Source organism: Bufo bufo, chromosome 1 (assembly GCF_905171765.1).
Source record: "Bufo bufo chromosome 1, aBufBuf1.1, whole genome shotgun sequence".
NCBI classification, from domain to species: domain Eukaryota; kingdom Metazoa; phylum Chordata; class Amphibia; order Anura; family Bufonidae; genus Bufo; species Bufo bufo.
In genome coordinates this window covers 326,682,717-326,703,681 of record NC_053389.1, presented here as the reverse complement: position 1 = coordinate 326,703,681, position 20,965 = coordinate 326,682,717, and the positions used below count along the sequence as shown (strand labels likewise).

At 40.3% G+C, this 20,965-nt stretch overlaps 1 protein-coding gene across 6 annotated transcripts in view; it reads right to left on the bottom strand.

The window, feature by feature from the left end:
• Window positions 1-425: 425 nt before the first annotated feature.
• Window positions 426-20,965, bottom strand: part of GABRG2 (gamma-aminobutyric acid type A receptor subunit gamma2) — a 288,951-nt gene continuing 268,411 nt past the window's right edge. For 3 of the 6 annotated variants that reach the window (XM_040442018.1, XM_040442036.1, XM_040442045.1), the window contains 2 exons: window positions 19,053-19,076; window positions 426-701 (listed from right to left, as the gene is read on the bottom strand). In XM_040442018.1, the coding sequence (XP_040297952.1) occupies window positions 426-701; window positions 19,053-19,076 (300 nt within the window). The remainder of the gene's footprint in view (window positions 702-19,052; window positions 19,077-20,965) is intronic. The other 3 variants (XM_040442009.1, XM_040442026.1, XM_040442054.1) reach the window with 1 other exon arrangement.

Genomic DNA, 20,965 nt, shown 5'->3' with positions numbered 1-20,965 from the left:
TGGACAGTGAATAGCTATTAATATTATAAAAAGTATTTGAAGCTTTACTTCTATAGACAAGTTGCAATATCTCAGTGTAATAAGTACCATCATTAAAATGCAGTGAAAAAGATTTTCAGGTCATATGTTAGCATGATTTGTATCTGCCAAAATGCATTTACATAGAGGCTTTCCCTTATCTTTCAAATATACAGTATTCCATATAATGCTTATGTAGTGTAATAGCCTAAACCAAGATCTGAAAGCTCAGATCCACTGTCTCAGTTTTCATATAATACCAGCTTATGGCACTCAGTAAGTTGAATAAACCGATAAAATGTGCATTGGTGCTATACACAAACCGTATTACTTCTTAAATGAAAAATATTTCTAATTTATAAGGCCTGTGTCGCATATCCATTTCAGTGGCATATTTTCTTTTCTTTTTAAAGATAAAGATATGATACCCAATAAACCAAGTTAAATAAGCAGAAAGCAGTTGGGAAGAAAATTCGGGAATATGAGTCAATTTTTGCAACACGAATATGTATTCTTCCATGTCTCCAAGCACCAGTTCGGCAATCCTCAAAACAGCAGAAGAAACTGGCACAATCTTTTCCATCAAGACATTCATAGCCATATTCTTCGTCTCTCTCTTGCAGATGTGTGGCATTATTCATCTGAATAGTTGCTGATCTTGGACGGATGTCAATAGTCGGGGCCTAATAATGTTATATGAAAAAAAAAGAACAAAGCGAAAACATTGCATTAGGCATTGGATCATAAACAGAATATTATGCACACACTTCACTGTGAAGAAATAATTCAAAGATTCCCCAACCAATGGCTCGGGTGTCATATGTGGCTCTGAGGCCCCTCACATTTGGCTTACCCGATGTTCCTAGTGGAAGATAGTTTTGGTACTAGTCAAACCCAAGTTGTTAGAGATTTAACTGACTTTTTCAGTCAGAAGAGTTAAAACCATATCAGTTGCAGTTAACATAGTGTAAAACCCTTACCATTAGGTCATATTTATTAAACGTGATTACAAATTCAAAAAACATTAGTAGAATTAATCACTAATTATGTGCAGAATGTGTGAAAGTAGAAATTAATTAGTGCTCTGGTGCACTGCATGTCCAACACATCTATGGATCACTGGACAGTATTACTTGATATCTTCTATTATAACGTATCTTCTGTAATACATATAAAGCCATTTAATATATATATATATATATATATATATATATATATATATACACTGCTCAAAAAAATAAAGGGAACACTTAAACAACACAATGTAACTCCAAGTCAATCACACTTCTGTGAAATCAAACTGTCCACTTAGGAAGCAACACTTAGTGACAATCAATTTCACATGCGGTTGTGCAAATGGCATAGACAACAGGGGGAAATTATAGGCAATTAGCAAGATACCCCCAATAAAGGAGTGGTTCTGCAGGTGGTGACCACAGATCACTTCTCAGTTCCTATGCTTCCTGGCTGATGTTTTGGTCACTTTTGAATGCTGGCGGTGCTTTCACTCTAGTGGTAGCATGAGACGGAGTCTACAACCCACACAAGTGGCTCAGGTAGTGCAGCTTATCCAGGATGGCACATCAATGCGAGCTGTGGCAAGAAGGTTTGCTGTGTCTGTCAGCGTAGTGTCCAGAGCATGGAGGCACTACCAGGAGACAGGCCAGTACATCAGGTGACGTGGAGGAGGCCGTAGGAGGGCAACAACCCAGCAGCAGGACCGCTATCTCCGCCTTTGTTCAAGGAGGAACAGGAGGAGCACTGCCAGAGCCCTGCAAAATGACCTCCAGCAGGCCACAAATGTGCATGTGTCTGCTCAAACGGTCAGAAACAGACTCCATGAGGGTGATATGAGGGCCCGACGTCCACAGGTGGGGGTTATGCTTACAGCCCAACACCGTGCAGGACGTTTGGCATTTGCCAGAGAACACCAAGATTGGCAAATTCGCCACCGGCGCCCTGTGCTCTTCACAGATGAAAGCAGGTTCACACTGAGCACATGTGACAGACGTGACAGAGTCTGGAAACGCCGTGGAGAACGTTCTGCTGCCTGTAACATCCTCCAGCATGAACGGTTTGGCATTGGGTCAGTAATGGTGTGGGGTGGCATTTCTTTGGAGGGCCGCACAGCCCTCCATGTGCTCGCCAGAGGTAGCCTGACTGCCATTAGGTACCGAGATGAGATCCTCAGACCCCTTGTGAGACCATATGCTGGTGCGGTTGGCCCTGGGTTCCTCCTAATGCAAGACAATGCTAGACCTCATGTGGCTGGAGTGTGTCAGCAGTTCCTGCAAGACGAAGGCATTGATGTAATGGACTGGCCCGACCGTTCCCCAGACCTGAATCCAATTGAGCACATCTGGGACATCATGTCTCGCTTTATCCACCAACGTCACGTTGCACCACAGACTGTCCAGGAGTTCGCAGATGCTTTAGTCCAGGTCTGGGAGGAGATCCCTCAAGAGACCTCCCGCCACCTCATCAGGAGCATGCACAGTCGTTGTAGGGAGGTCATAGAGGCACGTGGAGGCCACACACACTACTGAGCCTCATTTTGACTTGTTTTAAGGACATTACATCAAAGTTGGATCAGCCTGTAGTGTGTTTTTCCACTTTCATTTTGAGTGTGACTCCAAATCCAGACCTCCATGGGTTGAAAAATTTTATTTCCATTTTTAATTTTTGTGTGATTTTGTTGTCAGCACATTCAACTATGTAAAGAACAAAGTATTTCAGAAGAATATTTAATTAATTCAGATCTAGGATGTGTTATTTTTGTGTTCCCTTTATTTTTTTGAGCAGTGTATATATATATATACTGAATACATTTAAACTGATGATTGAGAGGCATTAGTAGCATGATGCGGTACAGAATGTGATGGTAGGCAGACACGCAGACAACAGTGGCATGATGGGGCACCAACAGCAAAGCGAGATCTATTCATTGGAATAAGCCGGAGGAGTATGAAAATGTCAATATTGATGTAGTAATCATGTATATATGCAGCTTAATTAAATTAAACCCCCCCAAAAAAAATATGTAATTACAACCATGTAGAAACTGAATAAATAGAAATGGATGATTGAGGCTTGACTTTCAATTTCTTGTTATCAAGCATAGGTAAATAGGTGCCCTACCATGTGTCTTGTAGTAATCACATATATATGCTGGTTTAAGTAAATTTAACAATCCCCTAGAAAAATGTAAATTGCATCCGTGTGGAAATGGAATTCATGGAAATGGACAATTGAGGCCTGATGCTCAATTTCACATTTTCACTCACCGGTAGATGGTTGCCCTACCCTGTGTCTAGTAGCAATCACATATACACTCACCTAAAGAATTATTAGGAACACCTGTTCTATTTCTCATTAATGCAATTATCTAGTCAACCAATCACATGGCAGTTGCTTCAATGCATTTAGGGGGGTGGTCCTGGTCAAGACAATCTCCTGAACTCCAAACTGAATGTCAGAATGGGAAAGAAAGGTGATTTAAGCAATTTTGAGCGTGGCATGGTTGTTGGTGCCAGACGGGCCGGTCTGAGTATTTCACAATCTGCTCAGTTACTGGGATTTTCACGCACAACCATTTCTAGGGTTTACAAAGAATGGTGTAAAAAGGGAAAAACATCCAGTATGCGGCAGTCCTGTGGGCGAAAATGCCTTGTGGATGCTAGAGGTCAGAGGAGAATGGGCCGACTGATTCAAGCTGATAGAAGAGCAACGTTGACTGAAATAACCACTCGTTACAACCGAGGTATGCAGCAAAGCATTTGTGAAGCCACAACACGCACAACCTTGAGGCGGATGGGCTACAACAGCAGAAGACCCCACCGGGTACCACTCATCTCCACTACAAATAGGAAAAAGAGGCTACAATTTGCACGAGCTCACCAAAATTGGACTGTTGAAGACTGGAAAAATGTTGCCTGGTCTGATGAGTCTCGATTTCTGTTGAGACATTCAAATGGTAGAGTCGGAATTTGGCGTAAACAGAATGAGAACATGTATCCATCCTCTGATGGCTACTTCCAGCAGGATAATGCACCATGACACAAAGCTCGAATCATTTCAAATTGGTTTCTTGAACATGACAATGAGTTCACTGTACTAAAATGGCCCCCACAGTCACCAGATCTCAACCCAATAGAGCATCTTTGGGATGTGGTGGAACGGGAGCTTCGTGCCCTGGATGTGCATCCCTCAAATCTCCATCAACTGCAAGATGCTATCCTATCAATATAGGCCAACATTTCTAAAGAATTGTTGAATCAATGCCACGTAGAATTAAGGCAGTTCTGAACGCAAAAGGGGGTCCAACACCGTATTAGTATGGTGTTCCTAATAATTTTTTAGGTGAATGTATATGCTGTTTAAGTAAATTGAACAATCCCCAAAAACATTTTAAATGAAATTCAAGGAAATGGACGATTTAGGCCTTACTCTTAATTTTTAGTTGTCACTCACAGGTAGATTGCTGCCCTACCCTGTGTCTTGCAGTAATCACATATATATGCTGGTTTAAATAAATGTAACAATCCCCCAAAAAATGTAATTCCAACAGTGTGGAAATGGAATTCAAGGAAACGGAAGATTGAGGCTTGACGCTAAATTTCTTGTTAACACACACAGGTAGATTGCCACTACACTTTGGGTATTGATGCAGACAGACAACAACAGTGGCAAGGTCTATTCATTGAAATCAGTCAGAGGAGTAAGAAAATGTCAATATTGATGCAGTAATCATATATTGTCATGGTGCGGTGTGGGAGGGAGACTCCACACCGAAAACCGTAAGGAAGCGGGAACAGCAACTAGCAGGGAACCTCCTAATGTATCCCTAAACCTCGCCCTGACTCCTAACCATATGAGCAGACCCAGATGGTAGGAGGGCTTATACGCAGGAACCTCGGACCCTGAGTCGTCCTGATGATCCCTGAAATTAAGGACAGGAACTAGAGATGACCTGTTCCTTCAAAACACGACGAACATGAGTCTACATACAGGGAGTGCAGAATTATTAGGCAAATGAGTATTTTGACCACATCATCCTCTTTATGCATGTTGTCTTACTCCAAGCTGTATAGGCTCGAAAGCCTACTACCAATTAAGCATATTAGGTGATGTGCATCTCTGTAATGAGAAGGGGTGTGGTCTAATGACATCAACACCCTATATTAGGTGTGCATAATTATTAGGCAACTTCCTTTCCTTTGGCAAAATGGGTCAAAAGAAGGACTTGACAGGCTCAGAAAAGTCTAAAATAGTGATATATCTTGCAGAGGGATGCAGCACTCTTAAAATTGCAAAGCTTCTGAAGCGTGATCATCGAACAATCAAGCGTTTCATTCAAAATAGTCAACAGGGTCGCAAGAAGCGTGTGGAAAAGTCAAGCGTGCAGCTGCCAAGATGCCACTTGCCACCAGTTTGGCCATATTTCAGAGCTGCAACATCACTGGAGTGCCCAAAAGCACAAGGTGTGCAATACTCAGAGACATGGCCAAGGTAAGAAAGGCTGAAAGATGACCACCACTGAACAAGACACACAAGCTGAAACGTCAAGACTGGGCCAAGAAATATCTCAAGACTGATTTTTCTAAGGTTTTATGGACTGATGAAATGAGAGTGAGTCTTGATGGGCCAGATGGATGGGCCCGTGGCTGGATTGGTAAAGGGCAGAGAGCTCCAGTCCGACTCAGACGCCAGCAAGGTGGAGGTGGAGTACTGGTTTGGGCTGGTATCATCAAAGATGAGCTTGTGGGGCCTTTTCGGGTTGAGGATGGAGTCAAGCTCAACTCCCAGTCCTACTGCCAGTTTCTGGAAGACACCTTCTTCAAGCAGTGGTACAGGAAGAAGTCTGCATCCTTCAAGAAAAACATGATTTTCATGCAGGACAATGCTCCATCACACGCGTCCAAGTACTCCACAGCGTGGCTGGCAAGAAAGGGTATAAAAGAAGAAAATCTAATGACATGGCCTCCTTGTTCACCTGATCTGAACCCCATTGAGAACCTGTGGTCCATCATCAAATGTGAGATTTACAAGGAGGGAAAACAGTACACCTCTCTGAACAGTGTCTGGGAGGCTGTGGTTGCTGCTGCACGCAATGTTGATGGTGAACAGATCAAAACACTGACAGAATCCATGGATGGCAGGCTTTTGAGTGTCCTTGCAAAGAAAGGTGGCTATATTGGTCACTGATTTGTTTTTGTTTTGTTTTTGAATGTCAGAAATGTATATTTGTGAATGTTGAGATGTTATATTGGTTTCACTGGTAAAAATAAATAATTGAAATGGGTATATATTTGTTTTTTGTTAAGTTGCCTAATAATTATGCACAGTAATAGTCACCTGCACACACAGATATCCCCCTAAAATAGCTAAAACTAAAAACAAACTAAAAACTACTTCCAAAAATATTCAGCTTTGATATTAATGAGTTTTTTGGGTTCATTGAGAACATGGTTGTTGTTCAATAATAAAATTAATCCTCAAAAATACAACTTGCCTAATAATTCTGCACTCCCTGTAGGCCTAGGAGCAAATATAGGTGAAGACAGTAAACAGCAACTGAATCGGCAGGTAAGAATCCAGTGATACAACAACACACTGGAACAACAAGCACTTACCTACCGCAGCAACAGGGTGGAACTCCAACACCAATAACTACCTGGACCCCCATGTGGACAGGATGCATGGCGGCCCCAGGCAGAGCTGCTCACTGACTTGTAGTTCCCTCTCCTGGCAACCCAGGAACCCTCTCACCGAAGGCACACACAGACACGGGAAATGTCTAGCAACCATGCTGGACTACAAACCAGAAACAGACCAGACATGGAACACCAAACTAGACATAACAAAACATCCTAAACATAAACCACCCCACACAAAGCAACAGGTGAGGATGGGTAAAGGACATAGAAACAAGGGGAAGAAATAGGAGAGATATTGATGTCTAACTAGGTGGCCCTCACACTGGACAGATAGAATATCCAGACAGGAGCAAATCTCCATCACCAACCAAGGCGGTAAAACCACTGACCTCAAGCTCACAGCACTAGAATAAGTAGAGCCATGAAGACACACCTAGAACACACCTAGATCCACCCCTTAACCCTACACACCAGACTTGAAAGGAACAAAGATAAAGGGAGCAGTGCACAAACATGCATAACAACACGTTGCCCCAGGCAACAGCATGCATGGCAGACATATCAAGGCGAACTCCAACAACCGAGACACCGTCGTGACACATATATGCAGCTTAACCGCCTCACGTCCGCCCATAGGATATAAACGTCCTATGGGTGGACGTCTATTTCTGACAGCACGTTTTAAAACGTCCTGTCAGAAATAGCAGCTGCACGCTAATCGTGCAGCTGCTGATCGGGTTGCCCGCTGTCAGTGACAGCAGGGCAACCCTAAGACAAGGCAGGGACAGTGCCCAGGTGTCCCTGCCTTCACGATCGCTGCAGACACAGCGCTCACCGAGCGCTGTGTCTGCAGAGCAGGAAGCGCTGTGCGCTTCCTGTTCCGGCCCGGCGGTCATGTGACCGCCGGGACCGGAGAGTGCAGGGGCTGTGTGAGGTCTCTCAGAGACCTCGATCAGCCCTGCTGTAAGGCTGTACAGCGCTAGATTGCTGCTGTACAGCCTCTATAGGGGTGCATTTGTCCTGTAACTGGGGCTACTATCTCAGCCCCAGTTACAGGAGAAATCAACTGTGAAAAAAAAAAGAAAAAGTGAAGCAAATGTCCCCCAGAGGTCTTGTATGACCTTATGGGGGACGAAAAGTGTAAAAAAAAATAAAAAAAATAAAGGGTTGAAAAAATAAAATAAAATAAAGTTTCACATGTAAAAAAAAAAAAAGTTCCCAAGTTAGGAATAAAAAAAAAAAATTAAAATAGAAAAAATAAAGTAAAATAGACATATTTAGTATTGCCGCGTCCGTAAAAACCAGATCTATAAAAATATCACATGACCTAACCCCTCAGATGAACACCGTAAAAAATAAATAAAAAAAACTGTGTCAAAACAAGCAATTTTTGTCACCTTGCATCACAAAAGGTGCAACACCAAGTGATCAAAAACGCGTATGTCCCACAAAATGGTACCAATAAAACCGTCACCTCATCCCGCAAAAAATGAGCCCCTACATAAGAAAATCTCTCAAAAAATAAAAAAACTATAGCTCTTAGAACATGGAGACACTAAAACATAATTTTTTTGGTTTCAAAAATGCTATTATTGTGTTAAAGTGAAACAAATAAAAAAAAGTATACATATTAGGTATTGCCGCGTCCGTAAAAACCAGCTCTATAAAAATATCACATGACCTAACCCCTCGGGTGAACACCGTAAAAAAAAAAAAAAAAAAACTGTGTCAAAACAAGCAATTTTTGTCACCTTGCATCACAAAAGGTGCAACACCAAGTGATCAAAAACGCGTATGTCCCACAAAATGGTACCAATAAAACCGTCACCTCATCCCGCAAAAAATGAGACCCTACATAAGAAAATCTCTCAAAAAATAAAAAAACTATAGCTCTCAGAACATGGACACATTAAAACATAATTTTTTGGTTTCAAAAATGCTATTATTGTGTAAAACTTTAATAAATGAGAAAAAGTATACATATTAGGTATCGCCACGTCCGTAACAATCTGCTCTATAAAAATGTCACTTGACTGAACCCCTAAGGTGAACGCTGTAAAAATAAATAAATAGAAACTGTGCTAAAACAACCAATTTTTTGGTCACCTTGCCCCATAAAGTGTTATATTGAATGATCAAAAAATCATATGTACCCAAAAATAGTACTAATAAAACTGGCACCTTATCCCCTAGTTTCCAAAATGGGGTCACTTCTTGGGAGTTTCTACTGTAAGGGTGCATCAGGGGGCTTCAAATGGGACATGGCATCTAAAAACCATGTGGAGTTCCTTTCCTTCTGCGCCCTGCCGTGTGCCCATACAGCAGTTTACGACCACATGTGGGGTGTTTCTGTAAACCGCAGAATCTGGGTAATAAATATTGAGTTTTGTTTGGCTGTTAACCATCGATGTGTTAGAGAAAAAAATTGATTAAAATGGAAAATCTGCCAAAAAAGTGAAATTTAAAAATTTGATCTCCATTTTCCTTTAATTCTTGTGGAACGCCTAAAGGGTTAACAAAGTTTGTAAAATCGGTTTTGAATACCTTGAGGGGTGTAGTTTCTACAATGGGGTCATTTATGGGGGTATCCACTATGTAGGCCCCACAAAGTGACTTCAGACCTGAACTGGTCCTTATAAAGTGGGTTTTGGCAATTTTCTTAAAAATTTGAAGAATTGCTTCTAAACTTCTAAGCCTTCTAACGTCCTAAAAAAATAAAATGACATTTCCAAAATGATGCCAACATAAAGTAGACATATGGGGAATGTTAAATAATAAATATTTTATGAGGTATCACTTTCTGTTTTAAAAGCAGAGAAATTGAAATTTAGAAAATTGCGATTTTTTTAAATTTTTGGGTAAATTTGGGATTTTTTCATAAATAAAGGTGAAATATTTTGACTCAAATTTATGACTATCATGAAGTAAAATGTGTCACGAGAAAACAATCTCTGAATGACTTGGATAAATAAAGGCGTTCCAAAGTTATTACCACATAAAGTGAGATATGTCCGTTTTGCAAAATTTGGCCTGGTCAGGAAGGGGGCAAAGGGCCCAGATGGGAAGTGGTTAATTAAATTGAACCCCCCCAAAGAATTTTTTTTATAATTACAACCATTTAGAAACTGAATAAACAGAAATGGATGATTCTCAATTTCTTGTTATCATGCATAGTTAAATAGGTGCCCTACCATGTGTCTTCTACTAATCACATATATATAATGGTTTAAGTAAATTGAACAATCCCCCCCAAAAAAATTAATTGTAACAATGTGGAATTCACAGAAACTGACAATTGAAGCGTGACGCTCAACAACTCGTTATCGCTCACAGGTAGATTGATGCCCTACCCTGTGTCTTGTAGTAATATATATGCTGGTTTAAATAAATTAAAAATTCCCTAAAAAAATTATAAATTCCAACCGTGTGTAAATGGAATTCATGGAAATGGATGATTGAGGCTTGATGCTAAATTTCTTGTTAATACACACAGGTTGATTGCTACCCTAACCTATGTCTTGTAGCAATCACACATATATGCTGTTTTAATTAAATTTAACAATCCTTCAAAAAAAATTTATTTGCAACCGTGTGAAAATGGAATTCACAGACGATTAAAGCTTGACACTACATTTTGTGTTAATACACATAGGTAGTTTGCCGCCACACTTCAGGTATTGATGCAGACAGACAGCAACAGTGGCAAGATGGTGCACCGCCAACAAGGCAAGGTCTATTCATTGGAATCAGCCAGAGGAGAGTGAAAATGCTGGTATTGATGCAGTAATCATGTATATATGCAGCTTACTTAAATTTAACCTCCCCAAAAAAAAATTAATAGCAGCAGTGTGGCTATGAATAAACTGAAACAGATGATTGAGGCTTGACACTCAATGTCACGTTAATACTGACAGGTAGATTGCGGCTACATCTTGGGTATTGCTTCAGTAATTACATACAGTACAGACCAAAAGTTTGGACACACCTTCTCATTCAAAGAGTTTTCTTTATTTTCATGACTATGAAGGCATCAAAACTATGAATTAACACATGTGGAATTATATACATAACAAACAAGTGTGAAACAACTGAAAATATGTCATATTCTAGGTTCTTCAAAGTAGCCACCTTTTGCTTTGATTACTGCTTTGCACACTCTTGGCATTCTCTTGATGAGCTTCAAGAAGTAGTCCCCTGAAATGGTCTTCCAACAGTCTTGTAGGAGTTCCCAGAGATGCTAAGCACTTGTTGGCCGTTTTGCCTTCACTCTGCGGTCCAGCTCACCCCAAACCATCTCGATTGGGTTCAGGTCCGGTGACTGTGGAGGCCAGGTCATCTGGCGCAGCAACCCATCACTCTCCTTAATGGTCAAATAGCCCTTACTTTCAAAGTTTTCCCAATTTTTCGGCTGACTGACTGACCTTCATTTCTTAAAGTAATGATGGCCACTCGTTTTTCTTTACTTAGCTGCTTTTTTCTTGCCATAATACAAATTCTAACAGTCTATTCAGTAGGACTATCAGCTGTGTATCCACCTGACTTCTCCTCAACGCAATTGATGGTCCCAACCCCATTTATAAGGCAAGAAATCCCACTTATTAAACCTGACAGGGCACACCTGTGAAGTGAAAACCATTTCAGGGGACTACCTCTTGAAGCTCATCAAGAGAATGCCAAGAGTGTGCAAAGCAGTAATCAAAGCAAAAGGTGGCTACTTTGAAGAACCTAGAATATGACATATTTTCAGTTTTTTCACACTTGTTTGTTATGTATATAATTGCACAAGTGTTAATTCATAGTTTTGATGCCTTCAATGTCAATCTACAATTTTCATAGTCATGAAAATAAAGAAAACTCTTTGAATGAGAAGCTGTGTCCAAACTTTTGGTCTGTATTTGCTTGCAGGAAGCTGCTTTTGAGGTCTGCAGTGCAGCACCTATACTTCTGATAGCAGACACAGTCTTCCCTGCTTGTCCCTATTCTTCACAACACACACAATTCTTTTTTTGAATCCTAGCCTTTCCCTTCACTCTCCCTGGCAATTATCTTGAATTATTTTTGACTGTCTCTGATTGATTTCTAGCTCTCCCTGACTCCCTAAATTCATTTTCCTGGCAGACACTGTAACACCCAAAGCCTCTCATTTACAGTCCAGCACAGAATAACGTTCTGCTTGTTCTGCTAGGGCACCCCCCTGCCTCCTGCAACACTGATTGGTTCCCAGGCTGACAGACACTCTGGATGAGCCAATCAGGGCATGACCCAACCCACTTCCATTCAGGGTTATGTGAGAAACCGTCTTCTTCCTCCCTAGAGCTTTTTTACCGCCAACATACAGTGCTGCCCAGAATTATTCTTACCCCAGGCAAATTTTGACTTAAAGGTACTTTTATTCGAACAGCAAGTAATTTTTTGATGGGAAATTACATAGGTGTCTCCCAAAAGATAATAAGACGATGTACAAGAGGCATTATTGTGGAAAAAAAAAAAAGTTTCGCACTGTGGAAAATCTCAGAGGACGTGGTCGGAAGCCAAAAGTGACACCTGTGCTGGACAGGAGGATAGTTAGAGAGGTAAAAAAGAATCCAAGGATCACCAACAAGGGCATCCTGGTGAATCTGGGCTCTGCTGGTGGCAATGTCTCAAGGCAGACAATCCAACGGACACTGTGCACTGCAAATGCTCATCTGGACAAAGAAGAAGACTTCTGGTCTTCTGTGTTATGGTCAGATGAAACAAAAATTTAACTGTTTGGTCACAATGATGCTTTCTTCATTTGGTGTAAAAAAGGAGAAGCCTTCAACCCAAAGAACACCATCCCCACTGTCAAACATGGTGGTGGGAATCTAATGCTTTGGGGGTGTTTTTCAGCCAATGGACCAGGGAACCTAATCACAGTAAACGGCACCATGAAAAAAGAGCAATACATTAAGATTCTCAACGAAAACATCAGGCAGTCTGCAGAGAAACTTGGCCTTGGGCACCAGTGGACATTTCAGCATGACAATGACCCAAAACACACAGCAAAAGTGGTGAACAAATGGTTAGCAGACAACATTAACGTTTTGGAGTGGCCCAGCCAGAGTCCAGACTTGATTCCAATTGAGAATCTGTGGGAGCTAAAGATCAGGGTGATGGCAAGAAGACCCTCCAACCTGAAAGATTTGGAGCTCATTGCTAAAGATGAATTGGCAAAAATACCTGTGGAGACATGCAAAAAGCTGGTCTGCAATTATAGGAAGCATTTGATTGCTGTAATAGACAATAATGCCTCTTTTACATTGTCTTATTATCTTTTGGGAGACACCTATGTCATTTCCCGTCATAAAATTACTTGCTGGTTGAATAAAAGTAACTTTAAGTCAAAATTTGCCTGGGGTATGAATAATTATGGGCAGCACTGTATGTACTAAAATGATGCTGCGTTACGTTTTATTCTGCCATCTGAAAAATAGCAAAGTTTGGAATAAACTGAACTGGTTCGCTCATCCTTAACCCCTTAATGACCACCAATATGCCTTTTTAGGGTGGTCGCTAAGGGGCCTTAGGCTGGGCCGCCGTGCAGTGGGGTTCAGCTCCCATATAAGCAGGAGTGCTGATCTGGACTGTTTAATCCCTTGCATGCCACGGGCAATGGCACTTGAGGCATGTAAGCAGTGACAGAGGGAGCGGACTATCTCTATTTCCCATCAGCACCCTGCAAATGCGATTTCGGGGTGCTGATGTGATTAAAGGCTGGTTGAAGCCTTGTATAGTCCCCAAGCCTGCCTTGAGAGTTTTCCAGCAGGCTGCGTCAGAGAGCGCATTGACCTGCTGGTCAATGTAAGTGTAGCACTGACATTAAAATGCAATGCACTATAAAGATTAAATGGTTAAATTTAAAAACATTAAATAAAAAAATTCCAATAACTTTTTTTCCATTGAAAATATGCTTTTAAATGAAAACAATATCAAAAATAAAATCTTCCCACATTTGGTATTGCCACGTCTGTAACGACTATACAAATATCATGTAAATTATCCCCGACGTTGAACACCATAAAAAAGAAAAAACAAAGTCAAAATTGCTCATTTATTTATATTCGCCACCGAAAAAACTCAATAACAAGCGATCAAAATTGTACGCCAAAATGATATCAATGAGAACTACAAGTCGTCCTGCAAAAGTCAAGCACTCACACAATAAAAAGGTCATGGTTCTTGGGAAGCAGTGATGCAAAAAGATTCTCTTCCTTTTAAAAATAGGAATTAATATAAATAAAAAAATAAATAAAAATAAATAATATATACACTGCTCAAAAAAATAAAGGGAACACTTAAACAACACAATGTAACTCCAAGTCAATCACACTTCTGTGAAATCAAACTGTCCACTTAGGAAGCAACACTGAGTGACAATCAATTTCACATGCTGTTGTGCAAATGGGATAGACAACAGGTGGAAATTATAGGCAATTAGCAAGACACCCCCAATAAAGGAGTGGTTCTGCAGGTGGTGACCACAGACCACTTCTCAGTTCCTATGCTTCCTGGCTGTTGTTTTGGTCACTTTTGAATGCTGGCGGTGCTTTCACTCTAGTGGTAGCATGAGACGGAGTCTACAACCCACACAAGTGGCTCAGGTAGTGCAGCTTATCCAGGATGGCACATCAATGCGAGCTGTGGCAAGAAGGTTTGCTGTGTCTGTCAGCGTAGTGTCCAGAGCATGGAAGCGCTACCAGGAGAGAGGCCAGTACATCAGGAGACGTGGAGGAGGCCGTAGGAGGGCAACAACCCAGCAGCAGGACCGCTACCTCCGCCTTTGTGCAAGGAGGAACAGGAGTAGCACTGCCAGAGCCCTGCAAAATGACCTCCAGGAGGCCACAAATGTGTATGTGTCTGCTCAAACAGTCAGAAACAGACTCCATGAGGGTGATATGAGGGCCCGACGTCCACAGGTGGGGGTTGTGCTTACAGCCCAACACCGTGCAGGACGTTTGGCATTTGCAAGAGAACACCAAGATTGGCAAATTCGTCACTGGCGCCCTGTGCTCTTCACAGATGAAAGCAGGTTCACACTGAGCACATGTGACAGACGTGACAGAGTCTGGAGACGCCGTGGAGAACGTTCTGCTGCCTGCAACATCCTCCAGCATGACCGGTTTGGCATTGGGTCAGTAATGGTGTGGGGTGGCATTTCTTTGGAGGGCCGCACAGCCCTCCATGTGATCGCCAGAGGTAGCCTGACTGCCATTAGGTACCGAGATGAGATCCTCAGACCCCTTGTGAGACCATATGCTGGTATGGTTGGCCCTAGGTTCCTCCTAATGCAAGACAATGCTAGACCTCATGTGGCTGAAGTGTGTCAGCAGTTCCTGCAAGATGAAGGCATTGATGCTATGGACTGGCCCGCCCGTTCCCCAGACCTGAATCCAATTGAGCACATCTTGGACATCATGTCTCGCTCTATCCACCAACGTCATGTTGCACCACAGACTGTCCAGGAGTTGGCAGATGCTTTAGTCCAGGTCTGGGAGGAGATCCTTTAGAAGACCGTCCGCCACCTCATCAGGAGCATGCACAGGCCTTGTAGGGAGGTCATACAGGCACGTGGAGGCCACACACACTACTGAGCCTCATTTTGACTTGTTTTAAGGACATTACATCAAAGTTGGATCAGCCTGTAGTGTGTTTTTCCACTTTAATTTTGAGTGTGACTCCAAATCCAGACCGCCATGGGTTGAAAACTTTGATTTCCATTTTTTAATTTTTGGGTGATTTTGTTGTCAGCATATTCAACTATGTAAAGAACAAAGTATTTCAGAAGAATATTTAATTAATTTAGATCTAGGATGTGTTATTTTTGTGTTCCCTTTATGTTTTTGAGCAGTGTATATATATATATATATATATATATATATATATATATATAAAACACAAATAGTGCAGCAGCACAGTCAGACACGATGTACCGGGTGCAAAATCCCCACAGAGGTCGGCTCTTCCTCCACGAAATATATTAAACGAATGATGAGGCAGCACTTCCAGCATAGAGTGAACGGGTAAGGACCCCAAACTTTATTCAAGCAACGTTTCAGCCTGCTCAATGAGGCCTTTCTCAAGCTTGAGAAAGGCCTCATTGAGCAGGACGAAACGTCGCTTGAATAAAGTTTGGGGTCCTTACCCGTTCACTCTATGCTGGAAGTGCTGCCTCATCATTCGTTTAATATATATATACAGTATATATATATATATATATATATATGGTATCGCTGTAATCATACTGTCCCAGAAAATAAATATATTGATATTCATACAGATAAATGTAATACCCCAAAATGACACTATTAAAGACTACAACTTGTTCCATAAAATACAGGCCCTCATACAGTTACATAGATGGAAAAAAATAAATAAAATTATAGCTCTTGAAAGGCAATAAAAAAATAAGAAAAAACCTTGGTCAGTAAGGCCCAAAACTGGGGTTAATATATATATATTGTGGGGATTCGCTCTGGTAGTTAGGATAAGCAGGCACAGTACAGAGGCAAAATGCAAGCTCGTAATTCAAACTTCAGTGTTTATTCACACATGATGCCAAAAACAAAACGTCACTTTTGCAGTGTTGGTATTTCTTCACACCCAATGGCAAGTGAATATAACAACTGTCACCTTGGTGCCAGTTCTGCCTCAGAAAGTTCAAATATAGGCTTTAGACTGCGTGTTCCCCTGACACACGGGTCTCCGCTCTCCAGCCCAGCACAAGCCGCAGATCCCAGCACACAGACCTACTGAGCTCCACTGTCAGATGGAGGTAATCCTCTCCATCTGGCAGTGCTGGCTGGTTTTATGCCTTGCACAACCCAGCCTGGAACGTGGGGAGTAGTCACCCACCCAGCACTTTGACTACTCCCAGTAAGAGCCGACCCGGATCAGCTATTACAGCCATGCTAAATACTAAGGTGTCAAACAGCAACTGCTGCTGACACATAATAACCGGCTCTTATTCCACCGAGGTCAGGAACCTCGGTGACACGTACCTATTATCCACGATGATTCCTTGTAACTTATTAATATATATATATATATATACATATATATACACATATATAATGGCTGTACATGTTTTTGTATATGGACACATTCAGCTATATTCTATAGATTTATAGTAGATAGATTATTGGATGATACATAGATAAACAGGTTTTCCTACAATCTTGCATAAACCAGTGTTTGGTCTTCACTGGTACCATTACAACTTTTTCAGTATATAACTTTGGCATTACATTAGCTACTTACCTGATTTTTAACTTACACAAGCAAAAAAAAAAAGAGTTAATTACATTAAGACGATTTCATTTTGCTTTTAGACTTAATACATTACAACCTTCTGATCAGCCTTGCTCTAATTTACTCTCATAAACTTTTATGGAAAAACGTAATATTCAGATTTTACATCTGCAGTGCATGCATTAGCTTTTTTTTTTTCTAAATTCTATACTGAATTTTCATCAAACTTTGAACAGAAAAAATGGTGAGGACATTTCCGTCACTAAAATCACTTTTAGCTACAATAATTTAACTGTGAATATAAAAATGTATCCAAAACAAGTGGAGATAAAAATTGAAATGTAGAACTTTCTTATTCAGGGATGTAACAGTGCTGTACATACAGTTTTAGTAAACATAGTTACAATAATTGCAATTCAAACACAAAATATAATCAGTGCTGTATCAAACCATGTTGTAAATCACTACTGTAGCTCTACTTTCATTCTAGAAAAGTATGGGCGAATGCATTTTTCTTGCAATTGAATGCAATTAGGTAATAAAATATGAAGGGCAATAATGGGCCCACTTGGTTCATAATATACAGTAGATGAATAAATTTAAATCTGTGATTTAAAGAATTCGCCCATACTTATTATGAGAGGCTAATAATGAGTGCAGTGACCAAGGTGCTCTGCAAATGCCTATCATCTGCAATTCTGCCCTAAGGGCACCATCACAATATTGATTTTCCAGCAGTGTATTTCTATGAGACATTTCTACTTTTTTGAGCTGCTTGGTAGCAATTTTTGATATAATAACTTTTTGCTTCGCTAAGAAATGAGCATTTTCAGATTACAAAATATAGTCAAAATACTGAATTCCGTTCTCTGTATTAGGTGAGGTGTTTATTGGCAGCACTAATTAATACAGGAATCATTTTAGCTGCCACTGATTAAATCATATTTACAGTGACACTGCTGAAAAACCTATGGTACTACCCTAAATGAGAAAAATGTCATTAATATTAAATGAATAATTTTAAGACATGAAAATGTTCTAAAGAATATACAAGGAAATTTCATAAACTGCTACTTCTAATAGAATTCCTGTCTTTATCCAGGAATCCTATAATTAAAAACTAGCTGGACTTCAGGGTCCTAAGGGTTGCCATATAGCACATCAGCATATACTGCCAGGGATGCAATCAGAAACGTCTGGACTCAAATAGCCAATGGACACAAATCCTTTCCTACTGGATTGGCGGGGTGTCTTACCAACAGCTTACACTGGGAAAAACAAGGATTCATGATAAGCAGCAGAGACTCTAATCCTAATCCTTTTCTCAAACTTCATCTCAACCCCCATCTGTATATATGGCAGGTTAAAAGCTTAATGGACTGATGTTAATTCTATGCCCCTCCAAGCTTAATGGACTATTGTTAACCCCACCTCCTTCTCAGACATACTAAGTAGTGGTCATGATGCAAATTCCTAATAACTGAAGCAGTGGAGCAGGTTCTTTTTTGGATTAAAATGCTGGGAACCAAAATGCAGTAATGAACATTATGCCCTGTTGGCGTTCTTAGATAGGGGTTATTATTAACAGCAGGTAGAATGCTGTTGAGTGTTCAAGGAAGCCACATGGAGTTTGAAATGCCCTGTATTCTTATGTTTTATTAGGGCCTTTCAATTGCTAAAGGAAGCCTGTCTGAAAATGTATTGAAAGATTCACCATATGCAGTATATGATTCCTTAATATATTCCTGAACAGTTCTCCAAAGCTTCGGGTAAGCTGCAGGCGAGATTTAGCAAATGATAGACATAAGGTTTTACAGGTTTGCATCATTCATATAATGACACATTTCTGTGGTGCAACAGGAATGAGATGAGTTCTTTTAGTGCCGTAATAACAGATGATTACTATCAAATATTTTTCTAACAAGAGTGACGTTCCAGTAATGCTGCTGAATCAACTTTCAAAAACTAAAATGTATACAGTATTTTGTTAGAAAAAATCATGTCTGGATCTTGGGAAAAGCAAATAACTTGCTATAACAATCAGAATTTGGGCTCTTAGTTTAATTCAGCAGATACATGCAGTGAATGTCCATTCCAAAAACAGTATACCTTGAAGGAAAACATCCAGAGAAGCTTTTGTTGTATGGATAAGAAAAGAAAATCAGACTTTAGGAGAAAAAAAATCATAAAAACCATAATGAAATAAAATAAAATAAAATAAATAAAGGTAGATATCAATAGATAAATATGGAATGCAAAGTTAGATAAATACAAATTAAATGTTGCACTATTAACATACAGTACAGACCAAAAGTTTGGACACACCTTCTCATTCAAAGAGTTTTCTTTATTTTCATGACTATGAAGGCATCAAAACTATGAATTAACACATGTGGAATTATATACATAACAAACAAGTGTGAAACAACTGAAAATATGTCATATTCTAGGTTCTTCAAAGTAGCCACCTTTTGCTTTGATTACTGCTTTGCACACTCTTGGCATTTTCTTGATGAGCTTCAAGAAGTAGTCCCCTGAAATGGTCTTCCAACAGTCTTGTAGGAGTTCCCAGAGATGCTTAGCACTTGTTGGCCGTTTTGCCTTCACTCTGCGGTCCAGCTCACCCCAAACCATCTCGATTGGGTTCAGGTCCGGTGACTGTGGAGGCCAGGTCATCTGGCGCAGCAACCCATCACTCTCCTTCATGGTCAAATAGCCCTTACTTTCAAAGTTTTCCCAATTTTTCGGCTGACTGACTGACCTTCATTTCTTAAAGTAATGATGGCCACTCGTTTTTCTTTACTTAGCTGCTTTTTTCTTGCCATAAAACAAATTCTAACAGTCTATTCAGTAGGACTATCAGCTGTGTATCCACCTGACTTCTCCTCAACGCAATTGATGGTCCCAACCCCATTTATAAGGCAAGAAATCCCACTTATTAAACCTGACAGGGCACACCTGTGAAGTGAAAACCATTTTAGGGGACTACCTCTTGAAGCTCATCAAGAGAATGCCAAGAGTGTGCAAAGCAGTAATCAAAGCAAAAGGTGGCTACTTTGAAGAACCTAGAATATGACATATTTTCAGTTGTTTCAAACTTGTTTGTTATGTGTATAATTCCACATGTGTTAATTCATAGTTTTGATGCCTTCAGTGTGAATCTGCAATTTTCATAGTCATGAAAATAAAGAAAACTCTTTGAATGAGAAGGTGTGTCCAAACTTTTGGTCTGTACTGTATAATAAATTGGGGTTTGATCTCAGTGTGTATTCCCCCAAAAATTATTTAACAGCTCAGTTTCTTACAACATTAATGTCAATGAAGAGAAGAGTCCAATATTCAGGACCACCTCTGTTTAAAAAAAATGCTTTCTGCTACACATCTTTTTACATATTCATAGCACATCTTGTTACATTTAATCATAGATTAAGGCTGGATTCCCACTTACAGTTTTTGAGCCAAACACAGTAGTAGATAAAAAAAAAATTCAAGGTTAAGTCTTTCCTTTCTCATTTTCTTTACTTTTGCACCCACGGCTTCCTCTAAAAAACTATATAAAAAACTGAAAGTGCAATTCCAACCTAATCAGAGTTTTAAAGGGAATCTGTCACCAGTATTAGGCCTTATGCACACAATTGTACTTTTGGTCCCCATCCAATCCACATTTTTGGGGGATTGCACATAGAATTATTCATTTCTATGGGTCCACTAATGCAGACAAGGATGTCATTTGTGTGCTGTCCACATCTATGTGACCATTCTGCAAATTATATAATGTTTCCTATTATTTTTGAGGAAACAAATAGGCAGTTCTAGTAGAAAAATTCTGAATCTGTATTTTGTGGATCTGTTGTTTGCGGATCACAGAAGGGATTTGCTTATGTGCATCAGGCCTTATGGTGTTTTTACTAAGGGCAGCATAAATTAAAGGAGTTATCCAGGACTTAAAAAGACCTCAGAGTGTTGCCAAACCACAGTGGGAATCATACTTACCTGGTTCCCGCTGCTGAGTTCCGTTTCCA